Genomic DNA, 23,498 nt, shown 5'->3' on the forward strand with positions numbered 1-23,498 from the left:
CAGGCAATGGAGTGTGGACTTTATGAGGTACCATTAGAGTGTGTTTAAAGCATCAAAGAGAAAAAACTGAATGGGCTTTAGAAAGATCGTATGTAGGAGCTTTCTAATAGAAAGATCTCATAATTAGGAGACCATTACAATTGAAGAGGCAAAAAACAAGGGCTTGAAGCTGGGCGCAGTGGCTCACGCCTGTAATCCCAACATTTAGGAAGGCTGAGGTAGGTGGAGTTCAGGACCAGGCTGGGCAACACAGCAAGACCCCATCTATGCAAAAAATAGAAAAATCAGCCAGGCATGGTGGCACATGCCTATAGTCCCAGCTAGTCGGAAGGCTAAGGTGGGAGGATCAATTGAGCCCGGACATTAAAGGCTGCAGTGAGCCTTGATTGCGGCACTGTACTTTCAGCCTGGGTGACAGAGCAAGACCCTGGCTCAAAAAATAATAGTAATTTCAAATGAGGGCCTGAAAGCTATTAAACATAAATATCACTGAGTGATATTCACACATAAAAAATGATAAGACTTGATGAATGACTAGATGTGAGAAGGCAGGATAAGGGAAGGGGAGTTTCTAGGAGGGTATCCAGGTTTTGGAATGCTGCAACTGAAGAGATGGCCATGCTACTCACCAGGACAAGAAGAGGCAGAGCAAGTTATAGCATCAGTCTCCCAAACCACCCAGTGAGGTGGTGATCATTATTCCAATTTTGCATGCTGAGAAAGTGAGGTTTAGTCACCTGTCTAGGGGCATACGGACCTAAGTGGCTGGTTCAGAATCCACTTTCTACTTAGTATTACTCTAAAGACCATACTAGCTCCCTCAAAGGTAGAGTTGCCTTGCTGAGTTTTAAATATTCAGAATGACATAAAAGAATCAATGAAGGGCCAGACGCGGTAGCTCACGCCCATAATCCCAGCACTTTGGGAGGCCGAGGCGGGTGGATCATGAGGTCAGGAGATCGAGACCATCCTGGCTAACATGGTGAAACCCCGTATCTACTAAAAATACAAAAAATTAGCCAGGCGTGGTGGCAGGTGCCTGTAGTCCCAGCTACTCAGGAGGCTGCGGCAGGAGAATGGCGTGAACTCAGGAGTCAGAGCTTGCAGTGAGCCAAGATCACGCCACTGCACTCCAGCCTGGGCGACAGAGCGAGACTCCGTCTCAAAAAAAAAAAAAAAAAAAAAAAAAAAGAATCAATGAAGTGCAGCAAACAGACAGGATGTGGTAAATGAAGAGTGGCCTATCACAAAGAGGCCTCTGTCAAGGCAGATTCCAATGCCATTAAGGAAACGAGTAATGCAGAAGGAAATATACTAAGCAAAAATCTCCTTGAGGCCAGTCTGTTTTTCAACTTTGCATCTTTGGTGCCTGGAATATTGTCTGGTCCATAGTAGACAGTTAATAAATGTGTGCTGAATGAATGAATAAAAGAACAAAAGACAAGCAGGTTTGATGGAAGGCAAGCTCAATTTTAGATGTGTTGTGCTTGATGCCCTTGTAGGTCAAAGGAGAGGCACTGAAAAAGGTGTCTAGAGGGAGGTGTTGGTAATTTTGCAGCCACCCATATAAAAATAACAAAGCACATTAATGAATATTATCATAGAGTAGCAAGAAGAGAATCCCAGATTGATCCCTTAAAATGGGTACAAGAAGTCAGTGTGAGGAACTGAGAGCATGGTTAAAAATATACTAGTACCAAATGGAAGGAGCAGCGCTAAAGCCAAAAAGAGAACTGAATCCAATGTTCAATCTTCACAAGATGTAACAGAAAGAACAAAAAAACCTGGAAAAGAATGTATTCAAGCGTCTAGTCTAGATCTTACTACCACTACAGGCAAAGGGGAGGGAGCTACAAACACAGCTGTGGTTCTCAAGTTGGCTGCATACCAGAAACCTGGGAAACTTTAAAAACCACTGATGTTTGGGTTCAATCCTCAGATTCTAATTTAACTGATGTGGGATAAAACCTGAGTATGAGAATTTCCTAAATCTCCCCAGCTGATGCTAATATGCAGCAAAGTTTGAGAAACATGGGGAGAGAAGTAGTTAAATGACACAAGAAGCAATCATCCGAATCCAGAATGTACAATATGCTAGATCAAATAAATCACTTTTTTTGGAAAGTAGTGTTATAAAATAAAGCCTAATGAGAGAAACCAGGGCTCCTTGGAGAACTGATCAATTCCACAGTTGCAGCAGAGAAAATACAAGATAAGCCTTCAGCATTTTTGTTGCAAGAAATTAAAGAGCGCTCAAAGTGGGTTTCAGGGAGAGAGGTATATCAAAAGGGCATAGGAGCCAACCTGAAAGAACTTCTAATAGCCAAAGATAGAACAATTTGAGCAATATCAATTACTGTAACATTGGAATATAACTCACAGAGCACCCATGAGTCCACACTGTTATAAACGAATAAACGGGCTGGGAATGGTGGCTCACATCTGTAAAGCCATACCTGTAAACCCAATAGTTTGGGAGACAAAGGAGGGAAGATCACTTGAGCACAGGTGTCTGAGACTAGCCGAGGCAATACTGTGAGACCCCATCTCTATAAAAAACATAAAAATTAGCCAGGTGTGGTGTTGTACACCTGTAGTCCTAGCTTCTTGTGGGGCTGAGATGGGAGGATCATTTGACCCCAGGTGGTCAAGGCTGCAACAAGCCATGATCACCACCACTGCACTCCAGCCTGGGCAACAACGCAAGACCTTCTCTCAAAAATAAAATAAAATAAAAGGCCAGCTGTGGTGGCTCACACCTGTAATCCCAACACTTTGGGAGGCCGAGGCAGGCGGATCACCTGAGGTCAAGAGTTCAAGACCAGCCTGACCAACATGGTGAAACCCCTTCTCTACTAAAAATACAAAAATTAGCCAGGCATGGTGAAGAATCGCTTGAACCCGGGTGGCAGAGGTTACAGTGAGCCGAGATTGTGCCACTGCACTCCAGCCTGGGCGACGGAGTGAGACTTTGTCTCAAAAAATACATAAACAAACAAAATGAATGAAAGAAAGAAAGAAAAGAAAAGGAGACAGCTCCTCCTTGTAAAAATAAAATAACCTCAATGTAAAAAAGATTAAGGACAACAGAACACAAGAATGTTTTTGCTAAAGTAACCACTAAAGCCAAGATTCACGAGTGAACACTAAATTAATCTGCAAAAGTTTGAGGAAAAACAGAATACTAGGTGCCTAGTTGCAAAGTTATCTTTGCAAAATATTTATCAACAAAGGAACAAATAGTAACTTTACAGTGCAGATACCTGGCAGCTAGTATCAGCCAAGTGATCAAGGTTAACATCACCAAAAATAAGATATCAATATTATGTTGCCTGATATGGTACCCTGAGAAGGGCACATAACTTGAGGTATTCTTGCCAAAAATGCACAACCTCCATCTAATCATGGTAAAACATCAGCCGTACCCCCAAATCAGAAAGAGTCTACAAAACACCTGACCAGTACTCTTCAAAGTGTCACGCTGTGAAAGACAAAAAACAAACAAACAAACAAAAACTAAGAAACTGTAACAGATTGAAGCAGAGTAGGATAACTCAACAATTAAATGTGATTTGGGATTGTATCTAGGAACAGAAGATGTTTATTGACCAAAAAACTGGTGAAATCTGAATAAAGTCTGTAGTTAATAGTACTGTACCAATGTTGATTTCATGGTTTTGATCATTGTACTATGGTGATATAAGATTTAATATTAAAGGAAACAGGGATAAAGAATATATGTATTATTTCTATAATTTTTATCTAAATAAAAATTACTACAAAATATAAAGTTTTTATGCCGGGCATGGTGGCTCACGCCTGTAATCCCAGCACTTTGGGAGGCCGAGACAGGTGGATCACTTGAGGCCAGGAGTTCAAGACCACCCTGGCCAACGTGGTGAAACCCCGTCTCTACTAAAAACACAAAAATTAGCCAGGTATGGCGGCACCTGCCTGTAGTCACAGCTACTCAAGAGGCTGAGGCAGGAGAATCGCCTGAAACCGGGAGGTGGAGGTTGCAGTGAGCCAAGATCATGCTACTGCACTCACTCCAGCCTGGATGACAGAGCGAGACTCTGTCTCAAAAAAAAAATTATGTAATTAAGTACAGAATTTCCCAAACTTACTTAACTGCAACAATCTTATTTTTGAAAAACTCTTACTATCATCTCAAAGAGTGTTCTAATGAATATCTGAAAAGGAGGTAAACACCTCTAATTTACTCAATTCCTTGCTCTGCTTTTAACATTACAGCCCCCCAAAAATCATTAACCTCCCAGAAGCCTTAGTTTTATCATGCTGAATCTTTTAAGAATGCAACTTTAAAGAGTCATATAAATAATGTTTTGTTAACACTAAAGGTGTGTGTGTGTATACATATATACATACATATATATACACATATATATACACACATATATATACACACACACATATATATACATACATATATATACACATATATGTATATATTCTTTTGAGACAGAGTTTCACTCTTGTTGCCCAGGCTGGAGTGCAGTGGCGCCATCTCGGCTCACTGCAACCTCTGCCTCCTGGGTTAATGTGATTCTCCTGCCTCAGCTTTCCGAGTAGCAGGGATTACAGGCGCCCGCCACCATGCTCAGCTAATTTGTTGTGTTTTTAGTAGAGATGGGTTTTGCCATGTTGGCCAGGCTGGTCTCGAACTCCTGAACTCAAGTAATCCACCCACCAGAGCCTCCCAAAGTGCTGGGATTACAAGCATGAGCCACCGTGCCCAGCCTTTTTAAAAATATTTTTAATTGGAAAATTAAATGCTACAGATTTCCTTTTCTTTCTTCTTACATCTCTTAGTTCATCTGCTCTTTACAAATGGGTCTACCAATACTTTTCATAATTGTTTTCATATATCTAGTAATTTTTTGGTCAGGATGACTATACAGCTCACTTTACCCACAACTACCTCAGTTTATGTTCTTATCTCAGAATAATTATTAGTAATGTTTACTTTCACTCTCAAAAATGCCCCAGTTTGGAATGATAAAGCTTATGGTCACCCTGTCTTTGGGCTACTATAAATTCTTTTTATATTGCTTTACCCAATATATATATTTTTTCAGACGGGGTCTCGCTTTGTTGCCGAGTCTGGAGTGCTGCAGCATGATCACAACAGCTCACTGCAGCCTCGACCTCCCAGGCTCAAGTGATTCTCCCACCTCAGCCTCCTGAGTAGGTGACACTAATTTCTGTATTTCTTGTAGAGACAGGGTTTCACCACGTTGCCCAGGCTGGTCTGAACTCCTGGGCTCAAGTGATACTGCCACCTCCCAAAGTGCTAGGATTACAGGCATGAGCCACCATGCCCAACCTGGGAATAAAGTTTTCATTTAAAAAATTATTGCCAAATATAACAAAAAGTAATCTAAAAGACATTGAGGTTTTATTCAAAGGTTAAAAATTTTATTCTAACACACAGTATTTACTAAATATTTGGCTGACTTTAGTCAAAGTATACTACCCTTTCATGAGAGAAACAGGTCAACTGTTATGGACTGAATTGTGTATCCCCAAAATTTATATGTTGAAGTCCTAACCCCCAATGTGACTGTATTTGGAGACAAGGCCTTTAAGGAGGAAATTAAGGTTAAATAAAGCCACAGGGTAGGTCCCTAATCCAATGACAGTGTCTTTACAAGAAAAGAAAGACACCATGGATGCACTAGCACAGAGAAAAGGCCATCTGAGACGTGCAAGCCAAGGAGAAAGGCTTCAGGGGAAATCAAACCTACCAAAACCTTGATCTTGGACAGAAGCCTCCAGCATTTTGAGAAACAAAAGTCTGTTGTTTACGCTGTCCAGTCTGTGAAATTTTGTTATGGCAGCCCTACAGGTGAATAAACCAATATTCATGAGAAATATATTCCAAATATTCCTCTTACCTGGATATGCATATCTCTCTAACTTGTTGAGGTGTCAAAGCAAAAATAAAAAACTTCTCTTGAAATCGCTGAATACTGCTTTGAACTGGGAAGAAAAAAAAAAAGAAAGATAATATTTCAATTAGAAATCCAACACTACAACCACCTGCAATAACCAGGCATTTTTTATAAAGTACCTGCCAAATTCTGAAACGTTATGGTTAAAATACTCCAAAATCAGGAAGTACTAAACTGCATTCATCTTGGAATCATGAGTAAAGTCACTACAAAGGGGTTTCTTTAACCTTAAGTACGTAACCATTCTTTATACTAAAATACTAATGCAGGCTGGGCCCAGTGGCTCACGCCTGTAATCCTAGCACTTTGGGAAGCCAAGGTGGGTGGATCACCTGAGGTCGCAAGTTCGAGACCAGCCTGACCAACATGGAGAAACCCCATCTCTACTAAAAATATAAAATTAGCTGGGCATGGTGGTGCATGCCTGTAATGCCAGCTACATGGGAGGCGGAGGCAGGAGAATCACTTGAACCCAGAAGGTGGAGGTTGCAGTGAGCCAAGATTGCACCACTGCACTCCAGCCTGGGCAACAAGAGTGAAACTCCATCTCAAAAAAAAAAAAAAAAAAAAAAAAACTAATGCACAGTAAAAATATAACAAAACCCTTCAATATTACATTTCATTCTTAACTATAATATTATCTAATGAAAGGAAGTCAAAATGCTCCCCAGGAGAACTGTATTCAAGAATTAAATGCTTTTTGTTTATTTTTCTTTGTTGTATTTTGCTTTTGGTGCTCTGTATTTAATTACACAAAACACTCATATAAGAACATTTTGAATGTCAAAACTTTTAAGTTTTGAAGATACCTAATTTGCATATGAAAGTCTTCCCAGTTAAAAAATATTGCTTAATGAAGTCACCCTTATGTATATTATTACCTGAAATGTATTTATGACTTCACAAAAACCTGCAATAGGTTAATAATGAATTATTCAATAATGTTCTAGTGTCCATTAAAACAAACAAAAAAGTTAATATATATAGAGGCCTCAAGTCTTTTGCTTCCTAACAATTGCAACATCACCCAAGTAAAGGCAAAATGAGGCCAGGCACAGTGGCTCACACTTGTAATCCCAGCACTCTGGGAGGCCGAGGCAGGTGGATCACTTGAGGTCAAGTGTTCAAGACCAGCCTGGCCAACATGGTGAAACCCCATCTCTACTAAAAACACAAAAATTAGCCAGTCATGGTGGCATGTGCCTGTAATCCCAGCTACTCCAGAGGCTGAGGCAGAAGAATCACTTGAACCTGGGAGGTGGAGGTTGCAGCGCGCTGAGATCGCACCACTGCACTACAGCAATAGTCTTCAAAAAAAAAAAAAAGGCAAATGGTCCTTGTATATAACACTGTCCAGCTGTCCAGTTTTCCTGCTACATGAAGATAAAAAAGATGCCAGTTGGATATCCAATGTCAGAGCGGTTCAACCACAAGTCACATCAAGTCAGAAAAATATTAATTCCCTAGCTAAAATATTCTTTTCCATAAGCACAGTTTATTATAGCAATTATTCTCCTAGAAATCATGTCACAAAATCGTTCATATTTTTTCAGAACGCTTTAAAAAGGAGGGAAGAGGGAGATGCCGTTTAAGATGAAGGCCAAAAAGTAAAATAAAACTTTGGATTATAAACATAATTATGGAGCATCAAACACAGAAACATAAGTAAGCCTCTCCATTTCTCCAGTTCCTATTCGCTCCTCAACCCTTTTTTTCTTGTTCGGACTCCACTTTTCACTATCTGTGGCTAAGGTCACCAATGACCTCTTAACTGCCAAATGTAATAACGTGTACTTTGAGATTACAAGTAAACATGCTGCATTTTAATCTTAATTAATTAATGACATGAGCATCCAGTCTCTTCAGCCAGAAACCTCAAAAGGTCTAAAGTAAGTACAAATGGAGAACTAAAAGAAGAGAGTGCAAAACGAGACATTAAAAAAGAAAACTACTTGCAGAAATAATGAATCAATAATTCTACCTTTGATGGAGGGGAAAAAAGGATTTACAAATCAAACTCCATGTAAAATAATACAAAGAAAACTACCTAGTCACATCATAGTCATACTATTGATTATGTTTGATTAATCTTGAAAGCAACGAGAGAAAAAAGAAACAAGGGAACAATGCAAATCAAGGCCAACTTCTCATCCGAAGCAATATAGGCCAGAAGGTATCTTTAAAGTGGTGAAAGAACAAACTCAACTGAAAATTCAATACCCTTCAAAAGCAGAGTGGAAGAATAACTTTTCAGATAAACAGAAGATATAAGAATTTGCTGACAGCAGACATGCATTACAAGAAATGTAAAACAAAATCACCAGGATTATTTAAAAACATAAATTCAAAACTGGATCTCTGGGAATGAAAATCATACAGTAAATAAGTGTAAATGTAAAACAGTATGCTGTATTTTCTTCTTGTAATTCCCTTCAAAAGACTGTTGACAGCTAAAGTGATGGCATTGAAAGGCAGGATTTCTAAAACAGGGAGGAAATATGAGAACAGCAAAAAGAATGGAGGGGGTAGATAAAGGAAATTATCTCCCCAACAGTTGTGTTTCCTGCTTTTTTCTGATAAACCTGAAATCTCCCTAAAGACCCTGATAAACCTAAATCTCCCTAAAGACCAATCCACTCTTAGCATGCCACAAGCAGCAGGTATCTACACCTGTAAAGTTGGGCACAAGACCCTCTGTGAATTCACGAATATAAATGCCAGTATTTGAGGCTCTGTCTGAATGACTGGAGTCAACCTACCTTGAAAAGTTTCCAAAAACCATGAACCTTAACATTTGAAAAGAGAATGGTTCCATAGTCATGTTGTACATGTATGTTCAACATGTACTTTTATATCAAATTGTACTTACATGTTGCACATACGCAATATATATGTACAATTTATAGAACTGGCAGCTTAATGTTAGTAGTCTGTGTCATAATAGACATATTCTTGGTGTGCCTTTTATTTTTCTGACATATCTTTGACTTTACCTATATTTGCTGTCAAATTTTCAATCCAGATTATAATCTCAAATAACCACCCAGTATCTATAGAAAAATGGATCTGTGTCATTGCTATATACTATAACCAGACTCCAGGAACTTACAGCAACAAAAAATTGTGCATATGCTAATAAAAATCTAATTTGTATTAACATTGACAGTTCTTAGATAAGTCAATTTTATGACAGAACAGCAGCCAAAAGCATACCAAACTTTCCATAAAGTAAATTTGTTAGCTAAATGGTCATTTTAACATAACCATGAGAAAGAATGCACGATGCAAAGTATGCAGGTTTTGCAGTTTATTTTCTCCCCATTGTCTACAATTTGGGAATCAGAAAACCAATTCTGCAGAGATTCCATGAATGCCTTTAAGTTAAGAGCAAATGAAATGAAAAAAGATCATGGCTCAAGGGCATGAATTAAATATGGCTTTATTCAAACCTTTCCTTTTTCAACAACCCTTCATAATGTAGATTCTATTTTCCAAATATAACCACATTATCTCCCATCATGTCCTCCTTTTTATGTAAACTTGACATTCTTCCAACTGAGTAGTGGGGTCTTTATCACCCTCCCTTTGAATCTGAATGGCCTTTTGTAATAGCATCAACCAACAGTGTACAGTTTAAGTGATGCTATACACCTCCAAGGCTGAACCATAAAAATGCCACACACATCTTCCTTGCTCTGTGGGGACACTCATTCTTGGAACCTAGCTGTCATGCTATAAAGAAGCCCAAATTAGACCACATGAAGAAGCCACATATGGGTATTCCAGCCAACAGCCAAGCTAAGTCCAAGTCATCAGGTGGCATAGCTGCCAAACATATCAGGGAAGATGCCTCCAAGTGATCTGAGCTTCTAGCCAAGTGCACCTCAAGCATATGTCTTCTCAGCTAAGACCCCAGAGATCTTGGGATAAGAAACAAGCCACCCACACACTGCCCTTCCAAATTCCTGACCTAAGGAATCCATGAGCATGTCAGACACAGTAAGTTCCTCTTCAAAGGTTTAATTTCTGACTTCCTTGTTCTTTGCTCTTGAGCTCAACTTCCTTGTCCCTTCTCCTAAGCTATCTGCTCTGTAAACAACTTCTTCTGCCAGTCCCAATCTGTAACTCATATCTCTTCCTTATTTGGAAAGAGTCCTCTTTACTCCTGGCTACCCATTCTGTAAGCTCCCCCTCCTGCTGAGACAGCTCTCCCTGCTGAAACTACCCTTCCCGCCTTTGCCGCACCCTGACATGCCCAAACATGCCTTGTACTGTAACAGACAGCCTCTCCTTTTCCGCCTAATTAGCCATATTCAATTTTAAATGGTAGCCAATCAGGTCAGTGTAGATTGTGCAGTCTGACTCCAACCAATGGGGAAAGGACACAGAACCAGAGATTAACCGTGTTAGGGATAAAAACCCCTTCCCCTCCTTTGTTTGGTGTGCTCTCGCAGCGGCCAGAAGTGTGACCAGCACCCTTCTGCAGAAGTAAATTTGCTTTGCTGAGAAATCCTTCATTTGGCATTTGGGTGCTTGTTTTCCTTGTGACTCCAAGCTCTTGTTTCTAACAACTTGGGGGCTCATCCGCGATTGCCTCTCTCATCCAGGAAGAGGTCCGTGATCATCTCTCATGAGGAGATGCGTCCCCCTGCCTCACTGTGGTGGCCTCAGGGATGAGGGATCAAGACCTCCCCCAGCATGACGAATAAACCTGGACTCTCAGCAACGCGGGTGAAAAGGATCCTCACACACCATGGCGACCAGATAACTCTGTGCACAAACCAAGGTAATAAAAGTCGTGGGGGCGACAAAGTATTTCCTTGGTGGTTGGGACAACTTGGAGCTTGAATGTGTGTGAATGAGATGTACATTTAAGCACAAAGCAAGCGTGGAGTCCGGATCTGCAGTTCCGTGGTCACCTCATATGGCTTATGGCAGATTCCTGTTGTGGGGCTTATACCGACACACCGATGCTAAGAGGGACTTAAATTCCCGTGAGGGAAGCAGCCAGAGAAGGACAAAGCAAAAGGAGAGTAAAAAAGACCTCCAGTAGAGGGGGGTTAAGCCTCTAGAGAAGGGAAGGCAAGAAATATCTAATACGAGGAGGGACTGAGCCTCAGCAAACCTCTAGAGAAGGGAAGGCAAGAAATCTCTAATATGAGGAGGGACTGAGCCTCAGCAAACCTCTAGAGAAGAGAAAGCAAGAAATCTCTAATACAAGGGATTGAGCCTCAGCCAGCCTCTAGAGAAGGGAAGGCAAGAAATCTCTAATATAAGAAGGGACTGAGCCTCAGCAAACCTCTAGAGAAGAGAAGGCAAGAAATCTCTAACATGAGGCATTGAGCCTCACATCAAACCTCCAGGATGGGAAACACCCCACGTAAGACAGGAAATGAAAGATATAAAGCTAGTGATGATAACAACATTCCCTCTGGTAGTCCCTTAGGTCTCATGTTAACACACTGGAGGGACAGTAAAAGGACTAAACATAATAAAAAACAACAAATGACAAAATATTTTTGTTTCATTTGGACCACAGAGCTCATCCTCACACCCTCAGCTTTCTGGCTGAAGTTTCAGTCAAATGAGGATTGAATTTGTCAACTTCTAATAGAGTATGTCAATGACAAGAGTCCCATCTCCCAGGAGGAAATAGATTATGCCCTGTATTGGCAGCAGGGACCCATCCTTCTTTACCCGCTAAAAGCTATAGGAAGTAAGCCAGAAATCAGTTCCTCTGAGGAAAGTAAGACCTCTACCCCAAACAATCTACCAATGTATGAGACCCACCAGACCACCTACCTCCGCCAAATCCCCCACCCCAAGCAGGTGCACATGACCCCCTTCACTCAATTCCTCCGCCATATAACCCTGAGTCGATGCCTGCCCCAATGCCCCGTGCCCTCCCTAACCACATGTCTGAGTCTATGCCTCCTCCAGGAAGGCTCTAGAGTGAGACAGAACAGTGTAAAAAGGATATTCAGAACTCCTTTTCCCCTCCACCTCTAAGGAATCAGCCCCAACTCTTTTCCCCTTGAGGGAAGTGCCCCTTGGAGGAGAAGGAATCAGCTTTGTAAATGCTCCCTTCACTAGCTCAGAAGTTCGAAATTTAAAAAAGGAACTCAAGACCGCGCGCAGTGGCTCAAGCCTGTAATCCCAGCACTCTGGGAGGCCAAGGCGGGCGGATCACAACGTCAGGAGATTGAGACCATCCTGGCTAACATGGTGAAACCCCATCTCTACTAAAAATACAAAAAAATCAGCCAGACGTAGTGGCGGGCGCCTGTAGTCCCAGCTACTTGGGAGGCTGAGGCAGAAGAATGGCGCGAACCCAGGAGGTGGAGCTTGCCGTGAGCCATGATCGCGCCACTGCACTCCAGCCTGGGCAACAGAGCAAGACTCCATCTCAAAAAAAAAAAAAAAAATGGAACTCGAGTCATTATTAGATGACCCATGTGGGGTAGCAGATCAAATTGATCAATTCTTAGGGCCACAGCTGTATACTTGGGCGGAGTTAATGACCATCCTGGGCATCCTCTTTTCAGGGGAAGAAAGAAGCATGATCCAAAGGGTTGCTATGGTAGTCTGGGAACGTGAACATCCTCCTGGCCAAAACATTCCTGCAGCCGACCAAAAATTTCCAGTCCAAGACCCTCGATGGGACAGTAACAATGCAGCTCACCAAGAGAATATGAAAGATCTCAGGGAAATGGTAATAAAAGGAATTCAGGAATCAGTACCTCAGACCCAAAATATTTCCTGAGCGTTCCATATACAACAAACAAAGGATGAAGGACCTATGGAATTCCTAGAGAGGCTGAAAGAGCAAATGAGACAATATGCAGGCCTAGACTTAGAAGACCCTCTTGGGCAGGGAATACTCAAGTTACATTTTGTTATGAACAGTTGGCCAGATATTGCTAAGAAATTACAAAAGATAGAGAATTGGAAAGACTGGACTATTGAAGAGCTTTTAAGAGAAGCTCAAAAAGTATATGTGAGAAGAGATGAAGAAAAGCAGAAACAAAAAGGAAAAATTACGTTACCCACCTTCCAACAGGGGTTCCAAACGACAAGGCCCACTGATACTACTCTCCATTACCTACAGACCCCACACCCCTAAACAAGGGCTACAGGGGGCCAAAGCTTACAAAGGATTTAAGTCCTCACATGCTAAACCATATAAAGGACATAGAGAGACAAGACCAGGTAACCTCAGAACAGGAAGGGAGGGAGGACAAAATACATGCTTCAAATGTGGAGGAGCAGTCATTTTAAGAGAGAATGTCCTGAATGGGAGAAGGAGAAAGAAGTCATTCCATTTAAGGGAGTCAGGGACTCTATTCTTTTTATCTTGAATCCTACCAAGAGCCCTTGATAAACTTAGAGGTGGGACCCAAACATGAAGTTATAACCCTTTTAACAGATTCAGGAGCAGCTCGTTTCTGTTTGTTTCCCTTTACCTAATGTCCCTTGCTCCTCAGAAGAACTTTTTGTCTTGGGGGTGAAAGGAGAAAGGTTTAAAGCAAGAATCTTAGAAGACACAGAGGTCAAATATAAAAATTGATCAGCCCACTTTCAATTTCTGTTAATCCCTGAGGCAGGAACTAACCTATTAGGAAGAGATTTAATGCTAAAACTAGGTATAGGCCTACATGTCAGTCCAAATAGATTTCTCACCTCATTAAATCTACTTACCACTGCAAATGAAAAATATATTCATCCTGATGTATGGGCGAGAGAAGGAAATCGAGGAAGACTTCAAGTTGCTCCAATACATATGAAGTTAAAACCCCCAGGGGAAATAGTAAGAAGAAAGCAATATCCCATTCCCCTAGAGGGCAGGATAGGCCTAAAACCTGTAGTCGAAGGTCTCATTCAAGATAAGCGCCTTGAACACTGTATGTCCCCTTATAATACTCCAATATAGCCTGTAAAGAAATTAGACGGGTCATGCTGACTAGTGCAAGGCCCCAGAGCTATTAACTAAATAGTCCAGACTACCCACCCTGTTGTTCCCAACCCTTACACTATCCTCAGCAAAATACCATATGACCATCAATGGTTTACAGTGATAGACTTAAAAGACACCTTCTAGGCATGCCCCTTGGCTGAGGACAGCAGGGACATATTTGCTTTTGAATGGGAAGATCCTCATTCTGAGCGAAAGCAACAATACCAATAGATAGTCTTGCCCCAAGAGTTTAGAGATTCACCTAACCTCTTTGGTCAAATCCTAGAACAGATTCTAGAACAAATTTGTACCCCCAAAACACATATGCTTGCTCTAATACGTGGATGACCTGCTTATATCTGGTGAAGCTATAGAACAGGTGGCTGTCTTCTCCACACACCTTCTTAACCATTTACAAGAGAAGGGGTTACGAGTTTCAAAAGGAAAGCTCCGATCTGTGGAACCCAAGGTTAAATATTTAGGACACTTAATAAGTAAAGGCAAGCCAAGGATAAGGCCCGAACGGGTCAAAGGAATCGTGTCCTTACCTTTGCCTAAAACCAAGAAAGAACTCAGAAAACTTTTGGGATTAGTTGGGTATTGCTGACTATGGATTGATTAATATGCCCTAGAGATGAAACCCTTATACCTGAAGCTCACCCAGGAAAAGCCTGACTTTCTCCTATGGACTTCTGATGAAATCCACCAGGTTGAGGAGCTAAAACACCTACTCATCACTGCCCCTGTCTTAGCCCTTCCTTCCCTAGAAAAACCATTCCACCTTTTCATTAACGCAAACAAGTGGGTAGTTTTAGGGGTGCTTACTCAAGAACATGGGGGCCACTGACAACCTGTGGCCTTTGTATCAAAAGTTTTTGACCCAGTAACCTGTGGGTGGCCCAAATGTGTTCAATTTATCACGGCTACCACCTTGTTAACTAACAAAAGCAGGAAGCTAAACTTTGGGGGAAACTTGGTGGTGACCACACCCCATCAGGTTAGGACAATCTTAAAAGGCAGGAAGATGGCTCACCCAAGGATTTTAAAGTATGATGCTATCTTACTAGAAAGAGGTAATTTAACATTAACCACTGATAATTCACTTAACCCAGCAGGTTTCCTGACAGGGAGCCCAAATCTAAAAGGCCCTGAGCGTAAATGTTTAGATTTAATTGATTATCACACAAAGGTCAAGGCCGATTTAAGAGAGACCCTTATCAAAACAGGACATCTATTCATAGATGGCCCCTCTAGGGTAATTGGGGGAAAAAGGAGTAATGGGTATTCGGTGGTTGATGGAGAAGCTCTTGCAGAAGTAGAGTCAGGAAGATTGCCCAATAAGTGGTTGGCCCAAACATGTTAATGCATGTTTAACATGCATTAAATCAGGCTTTAAAACATTTACAAAACCAAGAAGGGAATATTTATACTGATTCTAAATATGTCTTTGGGGTAGCCCATACCTTTGGAAAAATTTGGACTGAACAAGGTCTCATTAATAGCAAAGGCCAAGACCTTGTCAACAAAGAATTAATCACCCAGGTATTAGATAACCTTCAGTTGCTAGAAGAAATAGCTATTGTTCATGTCCCAGGACACCAGAAAAATCCTTCTTTTGAAAGCCAAGGGAATAACCTTCAGACCAAATAGCCAAACAAGCTGCCGTTTCCTCTGAAACGCCCGTTTTTCACCTCCCTCCTTGCCTTTCTCCCCCTACCGCCATTCCCATCTTCTCCCCCGCTGAAAAGGAGAAGTTAATAAAAATAGGAGCCAAGGAAAACTCAGAAGGGAAATGGGTGTTACCAGATCAAAGAGAAATGCTATCCAAATGTCTCATGAGGGAGGTTTTATCTCAGTTGCATCAAGAAACCCACTGGGGACCTCAAGCTCTGTGTGATGCAGTTCTTGGAGTCTCCAGATGTATAGGAATTTATACTCTAGCAAAACAAGTTACAGATAATTGTTTAATATGCAAAAAAACTAATAAGCAAATCCTAAGAAAACCACCCATCGGAGGAAGAAACCCTGGAATAGGGCCATTCCAAAGCATCCAAATAGATTACACTGAAATGCCCCCAATAGGTCGCCTAAAGTATCTACAAGTAATACTGGATCACCTTCCTCACTGGGTAGAAGTTATTCCCTTTTCAAGTGCAGCCACCAGTAATGTAGTTAAGGCATTAATCAAAAATATCATACCTAGGTTTGGATCACTAGAAAATACTGATTCAGATAATAGAACCCACTTCGCTGCACATGTCATTAAAAAGCTAGCCCAGCTATTAGAAATAAGATGGGAATACCATACCCCCTGGCACTCACCTTCATCAGGAAGAGTAGAAAGAATGAACTAAACCCTAAAAAGCCACCACACCAAATTAACTTTAGAGACTCGACTACCATGGACCAAATGCCTTCCTATTGCCTTACTGAGGGTCTGAACTACCCCTCGGAAAGATATTGGCTTATCTCCTTATGAAATGCTATACGGGTTGCCTTATTTACACTCCACTGCTGACATTCCTACGTTTGAAACTAAAGATCAATTTCTCAGGAGTTATATACTTAGTCTGTCTTCCACTTTCTCTTCCCTCAGAACTAAAGGCCTTTTAGCAGAGACACCACCCTTGGGAGTTCCCAGCATGTCAGCATCAGCCTAGGGATCACATTCTCATCAAAAGCTGGAAAGAAGGAAAACGCGAACCAGCTTGGGAAGGACCCTATCTAGTGCTTCTAACTACAGAAACCACTATCTGCACGGCCAAAAGGGGATGGACAGACCACACGCGAGTGAAAGGAGTGGCTTCCACAGCCAGAGAAAAATGAGCCGTCACCCCAGGGCCCACCCCCACCAAATTAACTCTAAAAAGGGCTTAATATTATTTTCCCTTTTCTTTCCAACAGAAGGTCACCTTGTCATCTATGTGACTCAAAGTAACCATCCCTTAACCCTTCAGTTTGACGCTTGTTCAGTCATCTCATATGGAGATGAACGAACTCAAAGGCAGCTATCAAATGTAGATAAGTATCTATGTCCATACTGTAGTGAGTCAACAAAGTATAAGCATGGAGCCTTAAAAAGTCCCTGTGGTGACTGGACAGATGTTTGGTGGACCACCCAATATGGAGGATGGACAGCCAGGCCCCCTTCTTCAAACAAGTTGCAAGGACTGAAACAGAAACTCCAACTTACATGGTCCCACCCCATCAAATTGTAAGTCACTGCAATGTAACCCCTTATCCCCTTATTGCTAATTATAGATAATCCCCAAACAATGGCCCAAGAACCCTCCACATTCGAATGGTATGGGTTAGGAGCAGATGTTATAGGACGGGACCCCATAGGAATCTTCTCTCTGAGTCGGTTGAAAACAATAAAGAAATCCAGACCCAGAGTCCGGGGAATATATGGGATCCAACACTTTCCCCAAACATATCATGCCCAGCATTCTCCTCCCATCTCCAGAACCACCCAACTAAGGTAACGGCTGTGGAGGTAAAAGAATTAAGGCAGACTATAGCTCTAGAGACGGGATACAAAGATACAAATGCCTGGCTGAAACGGATTAAATATTCCATCCGCACTCTAAACAAAAGAGATTGTTATGCTTGTGCGCACCGCAGGCCAGAGGCCCAGACTGTCCCCTTTCCACTCAGATGGTCCTCCAGCCGACCAGGCATGAACTGTATGGTAGCTCTCTTCCAACGCCCCACAGCCTAGGGTAATGAATTATGCCGAGCTCTCTCTCGGCTATTCCCTGAAGTTCAGCACCCTATGGGTCAGGCCCTGAGGGCCACGTCAATTTTACCTCATGTCTCTCACAACAAGGGGACAACTTAGCACTTCTTGGAGACCTAAAGGGATGCAGTGAGTTTAAGCCATTCCGAGAGCTGACCTATCAGTCTGCCCTGATCCATCCGCAAGTGGATGTATGGTGGTATTGTGGCGGACCATCACTGGACACTCTGCCAAGTAACTAGAGCAGCACTTGTGCTCTGATCCAATTGGCCATCCCTTTCACCCTAGAATTTCATCAACCAAAAAGGATAAAGACAAAGGATCGTATAACAAGAGATAGCCCTCATGGGTCCTTTGACTCTCATGTTTATATAGATGCCACTGGAGTCCCGAGAGGAGTGCCAGATGAATTTAAGGTGCAAAATCAGATAGTGCAGGGTTTGAGTCCATACTATTCTGGTGGTTAACTGTAAATAAAAATGTAGATTGGATAAATTACATCTATTACAACCAGCAACGATTTGTTAACTATATTAGAGATGCTAGTAAAGGAACAGCTAAACAATTAGGACCTACCAGCCAAATGGCTTCGGAAAATAGAATAGCATTAGACATGATACTAGCAGAGAAAGCTGGAGTTTGTGTCATCATTGGAACTCAATGTTGTACTTTTATACCTAATAATACTGCTCCCGATGGAACCATAACAACAAAAGCATTACAAGGTCTTACTGCTTTATCCAATGAACTAGCTAAAAATTCAGGAATAAATGATCCCTTTACTAATTTTTTTTTTTTTTTTTTTTGAGATGGAGTCTTGCTCTGTCACCCAGGCTGGAGTGCAGTGGCGCTATCTCAACTCACTGCAAGCTCTGCCTCCCGGGTTCACACCATTCTCCCGCCTCAGCCTCCCGAGTCGCTGGGACTACAGGTGACTGCCACCAAGCCCAGCTAAATTTTTTTTTGTATTTTTAGTAGAGATGGGGTTTCACCGTGTTAGCCAGGATGGTCTCGATCTCCTGACCTCATGATCCACCTGCCTCAGCCTCCCAAAGTACTGGGATTACAGGCCTGAGCCACAGCGCCCGGCCTCCTTCACTAATTTAATGGAAAAATGGTTTGGCAAATGGAAAGGACTTATGTCCTCAATCCTTACTTCTCTTGCCTTTGTAACAGGTGTGCTTATTCTCGTAGGATGTTATATCATACCCTGTGCCGGAAGCCTAGCACAAAGGCTTATTGAAACAGGTCTTACTAAAACCTTTTTCAATCTCCCCACCACCTTATTCAGATAAGCTCCTACTTTTAGAAAACCAGGCAGAATAACAGAGTCAAGAAATGTTAAAAACGTTTGAAGAGGAAGAATTATAAAAATCAAAAGAAGGGTACTGTCAGATATGGCTAAGTTCCTCTTCAAAGGTTTAATTTGTAACTTCCTTGTCTCTTCTTCTAAGCTACCTGCTCTGTAAACAACTTCTCCCACCAGTCCCAATCTGTAAGTCACATCTCTTCCTTATTTGGAAAGCGTCCTCTTCACTCCTGACCACCCATTCTGTAAACTGCCCCTCCCGCCGAAACAGCTCTTCCCATCAAAACTACCCTTCCTGCCTTTGCCGCGCCCTGACATGCCCAAACACGTCTTGTACCCTCACAAACAGCCTCCCCCTTCCTACCTAATTATTCATATTCAATTTTAAACAGTAGCCAGTTGGGTCAGTGTAGATTGTGCAGTCTGACTCCAGCCAATGGGGACACGACACAGAACCAGGGAATAACCGCGTTAGGGATAAAAACCCCTTCCCTCCTTTGTTTGGTGTGCTCTCGCAGTGGCCAAAAGTGCAAGCAGCACCCTTTTGCAGAAGTAAATTTGCCTTGCTGAGAAATCCTTCGTTTGAGTACTCATTTTCCTTGTGACTCCGAGCTCTTGTTTCTAACAAGCATAATAAAATACCTGCTTTACACCACTATGTTTTGGAAGACTATATTATACAGCAACAGTAAATGAAATAATGCCACAATTTCATGAATTTTGGCATAATCTTATCAATTCCAAGTATTCAGATTCATTTATAATTACTAAATGAGTAGGCTACTGGTATAATAGTTATGACAGCTCTAAATCTATGGATCCCTTTTTCCTCTTTATAAATTTTTAAACTTAACTAGACCAGAATATAACAGTCCTATATCCTAGCCTTAGCCCTACTGGTTACTATCCAAGTTATTTAGGAAATTTACAAGTCTCTCTACACCTCATTTCAAATGGAAGTAACACTTTTCTCACCTGCCTTTTAAAGATGGTTTTGTGGACTAAATGAAGGAACATGTGAAAGCATTCTGAAAACAGTAAGATACTATACATGTAATATATTTTCACTTGTGGAAGTCCTCATCAAAAGTCTATGCTTTTTAAGATACCAAAATTTCAGGAAAAAACAAGCAGTTCAACAGATATATTTTGTCACCTACTTTGTAACATTGACTTTATCTTGGTAAGACATTTAGGTCAAAAATTAATATTTTACTGTGCCTAAATGTTAAATATACTTAATATAAAACCTGCCAAGTCATCCCCCACCATCACCCCCTGCAAGCACTATATTGACACCTTTTAATAAACTGGTTTATATTTCAGTAAAAATGCTTCCTAGGCTAGGTGCGGTGGGTCACTCCTGTAATACCAGCACTTTGGGAGGCCAAGGTGGGCGGATCACCTGAGGTCAGGAGTTCGAGACCAGCCTGGCCAACATGGCGAAACCCCGTCTCTACTAAAAATACAAAATTAGCCAGATATGGTGGCCCATGCCTGTAAGCCCAGCTACTCAGGAGACTGTGAACACGGGAGGCAGAGTTTGCAGTGAGCGGAGATCACACCACTGCACTCCAGCCTGGGCAACCAGAGCAAGACTCCGTCTATAAAAAACAAAAACAAGAACGCTTCCTAGCAGTTACTGCCAAGGTTAACAGGGGCTCATACTATGGCTAACATAGGGAAGAGATAAACCAAGAGGTTTTTTAGGGAGTTTTGTGGATTAAAATGGCTCAGTCTAGCCAATCTAACAGTAAAATAATTCATAAAGTAACAATGAATAAATCAGTTTAATTACTCTGCATTTCCTGAGATCCTGAGCTATCCGGTTCTCATCACCTACCAGCTACTGTATCATCACCAACTAAAGAATGTCTTCTCCCACTGCAATGCTGCAATAAAATAAAAGGGGGTAGGGTAGGAGCAGGACTTCTAAAACTCAACAGCTAAAAACAACTCAATTCAAAAATGGACAAAGGACTTGGATAGACATTTCTCCAAGTACATACAAATGGCAAATATGCACATGAAAACATGCTCAACATCACTAATCATTAAAGAAATGCAAATCAAAACTATAATGCAATGCCACCTCACACCCATCAGGATGGTCACTATCAAAAAAAAATAGTAATAATAATAAGTGCAGATGAGGACAGGGAGAAACTGGAACCCCTGTGCACTGCTGGTGGGGAATGTAAAATGGTGCAGCTGCTGTGGAAAACAGTTTAGTGGTTCCTCAAATAATTAAAAATAGAATTACCATATGATCCCGCAATTTCACTTCTGGGTGTATACTCATAAGAATTAAAAAACAGAATCTTGAAGAGATGTTTGTATACTCACAGTCATAGCAGCATCATTCACAATAGCTAAAATGTGGAAGCAATCCAAGTGTCCATTGGAGAATAAATGAATAAAACACCGTGTATACATACAATAGAATATTACTATGCCTTAAAAAGGAAAAAAAAATCTGACATGTTATAACTTGGACAAACCTTGAGGACATTACGTTTAGTGAAATAAGCCAATCACAAGAAGACAAATAATATGACACGTAAGTCAAATAATAAGACATATAAGTATGATTCTACTTATATGAGAAATCTAGAGTAGTCAGAATCCTAGAAAGCAAGATGGTGGCTGCCAGGAGCTGGGGGAAGAGGGAATAGTGAATTACTGTTAAATGCATATAGAGTTTCAGTTTTGCAAGATGAAAAGGGTTCTCTGGAGATAGATGGCAGCGATGGTTCCAACAATATTAATATACTTCATGCCACTGGATTTTAAAATGGTCAGACAGTACGTATTTTACCACAGTAAAAAAAAAAAAAAAAAAAAAAATTGGGGATGGGGACAGTGGTTCATGCCTATTATCCCAGCACTTTGGAAGGCCGAGACGGGAGGATCCCTTGAGCCCAGGAGTTCCAGACCAGCCTAGGGAACATGGCAAGACCTGGTCTCTACAAAAAAATGTAAAAATTAGCTGGGCATGGTGGTGCACACCTGTGGTCCCAGCTACTTAGGAGGATCACTTAAGCACAGAAGGTTAGGCTGCAGTGAGCTGTGATCTCACAACTATACCCCGCCTGGGTGAGAGACAGAGAGACCCTGTCTCAAAAAAAACAAAACAAAACAAAACAAAAAAACTGGGCAGGGCAGGGTACAGTGACACACACTTACAGTGACACATACCTATAGTCCCAGCTACTCAGGAGGCTGAGGCAGGAGGTTCACTTGAGGCCAAGAGTTCAAGGATGCAGTGCACAATGATCATGCCTGTGAATAACCACTGCACTCCAGCCTGGGCAACACAGTGAGACCCCCTTCTACTAAAAAAGTAAAAAATAATTTTTAAAAATTGGGAAAAAAATTTAAATTTCTTTAAAAATAAATAGGGGCTGACCCTCAAACATGTAGAAATAAAAATACACACACAAAAAGAACATTCTCATACAGTTGTAACAGAAGAAATACATAAAGTCAATACAGGCTCTCTTCTATATTAGCAAACTAGCTCATTTTTGATAACCTGTGTCTTAACATGTTGGAACTAACAGGCACACACAATGCTTTCAAGAAACACTTTACAACTGCATCTATATAGCAATATCCAATTGTTTACAAATACAGTTTTCACTGCACACTGCTTTAAATTATAATCCCATTATATACAGCAAAGTTTTTCTAATTTAATCAGATTTAAATAGAACATAGCAAAACTGAGTTATTTGTAGGTGATTTATCTATACAGAAATTATCATTTTATTAATAATCACCAGTGATGCTTCCTCTCCATTTTCACTACCACCACCCTACTAAAAGCCTATTATAACCTTCTTCAAATGAAACAGCAGCCCCAATTCCTGCCAGTCTCCCACCAGTGTGGAGTTAGTCCACCTTATCACTTTCAACCCCCTTCCTCTGCTCAAAATGCTCACCAACGTCCTATCTCTGAACGACCCCAGGCTCTTTCCTAGCAAACCTACATTTCTTCAAGCCCCCTCCAGGGCTTACTCAGTTCAAAGGGCTTACTCTACCTGTGGGTGTGTACCATTTTATTTTCTATTTTATTCTGATTAAATAAATCTGATTAAATTAGAAAAACTTTGGTGTGTGTGATGGGATTATAATTTAAAGCAGTGATCAGTGAAAACTGTATTTGTAAAAAACTGAATATTGCTATATAGATGCAATTGTATTTTATTCTCTTTATTTCTAAAATAAACCATTTTATTTTCTATTTCTGTGACCACTCACAGTTCTCCCCTTTCTTGGCATTTCTTCTCCTACAAACTCTGCCAATCCAAAGTAGGCGCATTCATCCTTCAAAGCTCCCTCAAGTCTCACTACAAGAAGCCTTGACTGAATTCTCCATTCATTAGGCCAATGCAGTAACTGACCTTTAGATGTACAACTGACAGTGCTTCATCATGCAAACACGTATCTACTTGCTATTTATTTCGAATGTGAACATTACCTCCCTAACTGTGTAACAAACACCTTAAAGCCCATCTC

The 23,498-nt window shown here is 41.2% G+C and overlaps 1 protein-coding gene across 14 annotated transcripts in view; it reads right to left on the reverse strand.

The window, feature by feature from the left end:
* Nucleotides 1-23,498, reverse strand: part of PIAS2 (protein inhibitor of activated STAT 2) — a 159,421-nt gene that overhangs the window by 100,048 nt on the left and 35,875 nt on the right. For all 14 annotated transcript variants that reach the window (XM_063699200.1, XM_055368779.2, XM_031003696.3 and 11 more), the window contains one exon: nt 5,919-6,003. In XM_063699200.1, the coding sequence (XP_063555270.1) occupies nt 5,919-6,003 (85 nt within the window). The remainder of the gene's footprint in view (nt 1-5,918; nt 6,004-23,498) is intronic.

The sequence above is a fragment of the Gorilla gorilla genome, chromosome 17 (assembly GCF_029281585.2).
Source record: "Gorilla gorilla gorilla isolate KB3781 chromosome 17, NHGRI_mGorGor1-v2.1_pri, whole genome shotgun sequence".
Lineage (NCBI taxonomy): Eukaryota > Metazoa > Chordata > Mammalia > Primates > Hominidae > Gorilla > Gorilla gorilla.